Source organism: Benincasa hispida, unplaced genomic scaffold (assembly GCF_009727055.1).
Source record: "Benincasa hispida cultivar B227 unplaced genomic scaffold, ASM972705v1 Contig306, whole genome shotgun sequence".
Lineage (NCBI taxonomy): Eukaryota > Viridiplantae > Streptophyta > Magnoliopsida > Cucurbitales > Cucurbitaceae > Benincasa > Benincasa hispida.
Window position 1 is genome coordinate 1,114,237 of NW_024064789.1, and position 7,469 is coordinate 1,121,705.

At 38.8% G+C, this 7,469-nt stretch overlaps 1 protein-coding gene across 1 annotated transcript; it reads right to left on the minus strand.

The window, feature by feature from the left end:
- Positions 1-819: 819 nt before the first annotated feature.
- On the minus strand, positions 820-7,469 carry LOC120069274. Its single transcript, XM_039020994.1, has 2 exons — positions 7,245-7,469; positions 820-1,677 (listed from the first exon to the last, which is right to left on the minus strand). Exons 1-2 carry the CDS (start codon positions 7,467-7,469, stop codon positions 820-822), a joined length of 1,083 nt encoding a protein of 360 aa, XP_038876922.1.

A 7,469-nucleotide genomic window follows, 5' to 3' on the forward strand; every position in this document is an offset into this window, starting at 1 on the left:
ACAAGATTAGTCTCAATGCAATGTTTTAATACTAGACCAAGATTATGCAAACAATCATCGAAAGATTCTCCATAAACTATAAAATCATCCATGAATACCTTTATGCACCTTTCTATGAAATCAGAAAAAATACTCATCATACACCTTGGGAACGTACCTAGGCATTGCAAAGCCCAAATGGCATCCTCTTGAAGCCGTAAGTCCCATAAGTACAAGTGAAGGTAGTCTTTTCATGGTTTTCTTAGGCGATTGAGATTTGGTAGAATCCAGAGAACCCAACAAGAAAGCAAAAGAACGGTTTTTTGGCAAGTCGTTCCACCATCTGATCAAGAAAAGACATAGGAAAGTGGTCTTTTTTAGTTACCTCATTGAGCTTTTGAAAATCGATGCACATTCTCCACCCATTCTGTACGTGCATCAGCACCATCTCACCCTTGTCATTTTCCACAATTGTCATGTTGGTTGTTTTTGGAACTACGTGAATAGAACTTACCCACTTACTATCAAGAATTGGGTAAATAATATCGGCTTCATTGAGCTTGATAATTTCCTTAAGAATGACGTCTTTCATCGTGGGGTTGAGCCTTTTGAAGGGTTGAACTGTGGGCTTGGCTCCTTCCCCTAAAGTTATTCTATGCATGCAAAGAGAAGGGCTTGCTCCCTTGAGATCATAAAGAGTCCACCCAATGGCCTTCTTTCAGGTCTTCAGAGTCTCAACTAAGGATTCCTTTTGGGTAGGTGTCAACTCCCTGGAGATTATAACTGGAATGGTGTTCCCTTTGCCCAGGTACACATATTTTAAATGTCCAATGAGAGCCTTTAGCTCAATCCTTTGTACATGTAAACCAACAATATCAAAATCAGAAGAAGATTCCTTCGGTTGCTAACATCAACAACAGAAAGAGATAAATCATGCGAGTCATGAGAATCCAAATCAATACATGGAGTAATCAATATGTAAGAGTCATCACTACCATCATGCAATATAATATCATCTAATAAGTCATGCACCTCAATCATACATAGCGACAGATATTCCTTAGAAAATTTCATGGCATCATACATGTTAAATGAAACTAATTCCCCATCAAACTTTATAGAAAGACAGCCTTTGTCAATATCTATTTTTGTCTTTGCAGTTTTCATAAAGGGCCTTCCTAACAGAATTGTAGAAGAAGAATGAGTGGAAATTTCATCCATTTTCAAAATGTAGAAATCAACTGGGAAAATCAAATCCCTAACTTGCAATAACACATCCTTCACTATCCTTAGAGGCTGGATATAAGATCTATTAGCTAATTGGATGCACATAGTAGGTTTTTGCAAATCATTCAAATTGAGATCCTCATACACATGATAAGGCATGACATTAATAGAGGCTCTTAGATCAAGCATAGCATGACGAATGACTCTATTACCAATAATGTAGGGTAAAGTGAATATACCTGGGTCTCGCCATTTTCTAGGCATATTTTGTTTAACAAGAGCTAATACATTCTTACTTACCACAACCCGTTCCTTATCCTTACCTATCCTCTTCTGGGTGCACAGTTCCTTGAGGAATTCAGCATATCTGGGAATTTGCTGGATCGCGTTCAAGAGGAGAATGTTTGTCTGAACCTTTTTAAACATCACAATCAACTCCTCGTCCTTATGTTCTTGTTTTCTTCTTGCAACCTACTAGGAAACAAAGGTTTAGGAATATAAGGTTCAACAGAAGGTGAAGGAAGAGTACTTACCTTAGGGGTAGACGGGCGTGCCGTCAGATTTACCGCTTAGTTTTATCATCACGTCCTCGTTGGATCTTAGCTAGGTGGCGGTGGGATTGTCTATGAAGGGAACTCTTATTCAATAGAACTCAATTGAGCGGTAAAGGCAAGATTCTGTTACCAAGCCCACTTGGGAAGAATAAAGCATTTAAAGATCAAACAACCATTAGTTTATGCATATATAAGATGAGAAAATCTACAGCGATGTTTTTCTTTACTTAAATACATAAGGGAATTCGAAGTTGACATACCTTGTGAAAGAACTATTCTTCACGTATTTCCTTGGATCTAGCAGCTGGTCAGGCGTCCCAGCAAAGTTTAATATCGATCAACGAACGCAACGAACAATCCAATGTTATCACGTAACTTATCAGATCATTTTCGAAACCCAATAAGAGTATAGACTCGATCCATCGATCCCGTCGATCTCCTCAAACAAGCAACACTCGATACTTTTTACACTCGTTACCTATGGTAATTCTCGTAGTGGAATCCAGGAGGTTGTGGGCTTTGGTGAATTTGGTAGAGGGGAAGAAGGAAGTATATAGATCGATTTAAATGATCGATTGTAAGTTGGGAGAATAAGGTTTAGTTCTATCATAATAGACAATGGGTTCTCGATCGTTTGTAATTCATAAGGAGCAATCATTCTAGAAACTCGCTCGGTTGTCGTTTAAAGTTCTCTTGAAGGAACTATCGTATATCAGCTTTTCTTTCACTGCTCGATTCGATTAGTTGTGATATGATGCGTACCTCATAAAATGAAAACTATTTTCATTTTTATTCTTTCAGTTATTAATATATTTTGAAAAAATAACTTCCACCTGCATTCAGTTTGTAGAGGAGAAAACTCTAACTCAACAATTAATATTTCGTAATGTGACTCTTATTAATATAAATATGAATAACTAATTTATTTATCTTATATTATTAAACCTATAGTTTAAATCAACATCATTACTGTATATATGATGTAGAATCTAGCTCTTAGTTCTCTTTATTTAATGTAATCATATTTATATCATAATCCTCTAATTTAATGTATCTAATACAACAAATCAATTATATCACATATAATTGAACCAATTTAATTATATCATATATAATAATATTCTCTCTTGTTAATTTGAACACTTTATTCTTGTCTATGCGATGATAAATGACACACACATACCCAAGGCGACCGCATGCTATCATATCCTATTTCTAGGGTGCATGCGATATATGATAGCAAATAGAACTTATCTCTAAGTTTCTATTTATTGCTTATGCGATTCTAATCTGACTTTCTCAAGCCTAGATTCTAACCTAACTCTCTCAAGTCTAGGTTCTTTCTTTTGACTACTCTCTCAAGTATCTCTAAAAGGTGATGGACGCATACATAAGACAATATGATCACATAAAATGAAGATCTTAGGTTGTGCTAGCTAAGTGCTTCTGAACCCATTCGGAAGTTTAATTACTCATGCGGAATGTAAAAAGAGTGAACAGATGTAGATATGCAAATTCCATTTGACAAATGAAATCAAAATACAGAATGACAATGGTAAGTAAGTATAGGGAGCCTGGTAGCAATATCTTGCTTCCCGAGGTTTTTACATTGTGGTTTACTCTACTCTGCCCAAAAGAATGTTCTTGCTTTCACAAGAGTTGGCCCTCTCTTCGTTCTCAACGCTTCCCGGTACTCTCTCGAGCTAACCAGGAATGATCTTTCGGTGTCTTCTCTTTTCGCTCACCTCCGCCTCTAAGTATATGAATTATAGACTACGGCTATCTATTATCTCTATGTATATGGCGGATGAGAACTCCACAATTCTGAACTGTTGAAGTTCTTTAACGAAGGTAGCCTTTGGTATTTATAGAGCTTCAGGATGAAGAGCTTTTCTCTCAAACTATTGCATTGATGGGATGTTATTAAATCTCTGTCTGATGCGCCAATTAATTGTCACCGAAAAGTTGAGTGTATTTCCTACAGTGTGTCATTAACGGCTTGTCAAAATTTGGATTTGACCGTCATCAGCTTTATGTCCCATCATGATTTATTAAGCTTTCACCTTGATGGACCTCTCTATGCGGCCACCGTCTTGAGCAGATCTCCATGAACGCATACAATCGCATAGTTTCACGGTCGCAATTTTCTAATGCGCTCGGACTCTGAATTCCTTGGATCACAATTCTGCCTTGCGCTAACACATTTTCCTGCACAAAATATGTAAATTAGCTGCTTTAATACGATGGGGAGCATGCGATCGCAATGTTCTCAACTTAATTCCTTTGGACACGATTTTACATATTTTTACTGTCGCACATTGTTTTATATCTTTGTGTTGTAATATCGTGCATTTCTGCCCATTATCACACCCTCAAATTTAAAATAATGCTTGTTCTCAAGCATAAACTAAAGAATTTCTCTAGAGAGTCTGTCGCCTTTTCCTTACTTAGATTTCTCGATGTGCCTTATTCAAATCCTATGAACCAAAATCTTCTTAATTTCTATCCAGGTCTGTTCTTAAAATATTTCTAAAATTTAGGGACCGCAAGTTTAACCTTAAAAAGGACTTTACTTGTTTTCCAAGACATCACATGATTTATTTCACAAAAAAAACTTTTTCAACTGGGGTGTTTCCAAATGATTTTTTTTCCTAGCGTAGTTTAAATATTCTTTCTATGACCTTGCGCTGATCCAAGTGCCTAGCTTTCGTTTTGGCTTGCCCCCACGGGTGTCATGCGAGCATCCAAGTACGAGCAAGGCGCTTTTTCTCAGTCTAAACTCATGCCCATTTGGCAGTGGATTTGCAATCATTTTATTTATGCGTTGATCATGATTCCTACCATCGCTTTGGCATGCCCCCACGGGTGTCATGCGGACATCCAACTATGAGTAGGATCCGATCGCAACGTTTTGATTTTTTTTTTAAGAGTAGCAAGGTTGAAAATAAATACCACATTCCCAAATTTAAACGCAACAATGTCCTCATTACTGAAAGACTGAAAGAATTCATGCGATGCTCTTGAAAGGTTTCGTAAAAGTCAGTTTGAAAGAAAGCTTATGGACCACTAACTTCTAGAAATATTTCGTGAATTGACTATCCTAAAATTAAGTTGATTATAGTGCATGCGATGAGAAATAGAGGCATGCGTTTCATCATTGAAATCATAATTGGCATTGAAAAACAATGTGGTGACTTACTAAAGTAATCAATATTTAATGATTGTGCTGACTAAAGAGGATGCGAAGATAAAATTATCAAAGTTAAAGACAAGATGCAATAGTGCAAAATTTGGAATAAACAAAGTCAAGGAAAGAGATAACCCCCAAATTTGCTCTGTCGCTCGCATCATTTTGTGATCGCATCCTTCTTTGCGACGAACTGATTTCTTCGATTGCGATGGTTGACCGAACTACTCGCATTTTTTCAGTTATTGTGTAGCTCCCCCACAATCGTTCACCACGATCGTTGCAAAAAAGATCGAGAGGGTAAAAAATATAAAAGACGGAGTTAACAAAATTTTTCCCTTTTTTCAAAAGAGAAATAAGGAGTAAAAAGGATATAGAAATGATAAAGGATATAAAAAGGTAGATTTGAGTTCATGAACTGAAGATTTCAAAGGATACTTCAAAAAGATTGTGTCCCTGATGAATTTGAATCGTATAACAACGTAGGGACTGCTTATTCCTTTCAATCTGGGCTCTTTAAGTCCAAGGCAATTTTCTCTTCTTTTCTCGATCTTCTAGGATCTTGATTGCCTCCATCCAGAGCCTTTTCCCATTAACATTCATCACGATTTCTCCCTTGTGCACATCAATTTGAGCGCAACCGGTCGATAGGAATGGTCGTCCAAATATGATGGGTGCATCTTCATCCGCTTTATGATCCAGAATTATGAAGTCTGCTGGTAAAATGAATTTGTCAATTGAGACCACACATCCTTCAACTCTCCCTTGGGGTGTACTCGGGATCTGTCCATAAGCAGGAGAGTCTTCGTTATGGGCATTAGATTTCCCTTCAATCGTTTGAAAATTGATAGCAGCATCAAAATTTATACTCGCCTCAAGATCTTATAGTGCTTGACGAATGTAGATCCCTCCAATTGAGTAGAGTATCGTGAAGCTTCCTGGGTCGCATATTTTTAGTGGGATCATAGTATTTAACCTTTGCATTACTGCCACTATAGTGATCTTTTCTTCATGATTCTGTTTCTTTTTCGATTTTTGTTGGAACAGTGGTAGCTATACTTCTTCTGTTTCGTGTTCTAGAGGCTTGAAGGTGGACCCAACTTCTGGGTTCATCTTCTCGAGCTCTTCTGAATTATATGTCAACGGGCTCTTGATTTTTACTGCATTCGGGTTGGTCCTGGTGGGTTCTTCCCCTTCTTTCGCTATCGTTTTTCCACTCAGCAAGGAGACTGCTAGGTATTGTTCCTTTCCTGCACCCTAGAGTTGCGAGGGAGCTCAGTTGAGCTCAGCAACACCCCTTGCAGTCTACTTTTGAGCTCACCCGCAATCTGTCCTAGTTGGATTTCAAGATTACGAATTGAAGTCGCCTAATTCTGGAGCACCGTCTCATTCTTTTCTATGTACTGCTTTAATAAGCTTTCTAGGGAAGAAGATGGCGGTGCTTGTGAGCTGCTGACTTGATTTTGCATTTGACCGTTGTTGATTTTTCCATGCGAAATTGGGGTGGTTTCTCCACCCGGGGTTGTACGTATCAGAGAAAGGGTTATTCTTTATGAAGCATATTGATTGTGGATTCCTTGGGCATTCTTCAATCAGATGTGTTTCCCCACAGGTGATACAGCTCGTGTTCGTTTGAGCGATTGTGTTGGCCTGCCCTTTATGTGTTCCCATGCTATTGATTGCGATGCCTTGTATTAGATTCATCATCGCATTCATTTGGTTTTGTAAGGATGCGATGGCCCTATTACTTGCGTCACTATCTTTAATTCTCAGTTGTTGATCGCATTCTCTCCAGTCTTCGTGATTCTTTTAAATTCGATCAAGTATATTTTTCGCCTCGTCATATGTCTTGTCGAGCAGACCACCAGCTACTGCCGCATTGGCAGCCATCTGCAATGCAGGGTTTAATTCGTGATAGAAAATTTCCATTTGGAGACAATCGGGTAAGCCATTGTGCGGACAATCTCGTACCAGTCTTTTAATACCTGCCAGGCGTCACTGAAAGCGATTTCGTCGATATCCTGTTCAAATTAGCAATAAGCTTCCTCCTTCTTGCGTTTTTTTTGTTGGGGGGAAGTACTTCTTCATGAACTTTTCAAACTACCTGTTCCCCACAATGTAATCCTCCCCTAGTTCGAGAGAAATAAAGCCATTTTCGTGCTGGTCACACAGGCGAAAATTGGAACAGCGTTAGTCCGAACTCCTACAGAGATGTTGGGGAAGAAAAACGTATTGCAGATTTCAATAGAAACTCTGGAGGTGGGCGTGCAGATCCTCACCAACGCCTACCGCCAAACTGTCCTGCAAGTTTGAATCAGCTGCAAAGCATCACCGGCTTCATCTCGAACCTCAATCGTCCCAAGGCTGGCCCCCCCTCCCAAAATGGATTCCTGGTGAGAAATCGTAAAGGTGGGCGACACATTAGTCCCGGATTTGGGACTATTGCGATCGTTCACCAAGAGAATGGGGTTCGCCATGATATTATTTGTGTTCGGTGCTCTGTCTTCCGGTTGCTCCGCCAT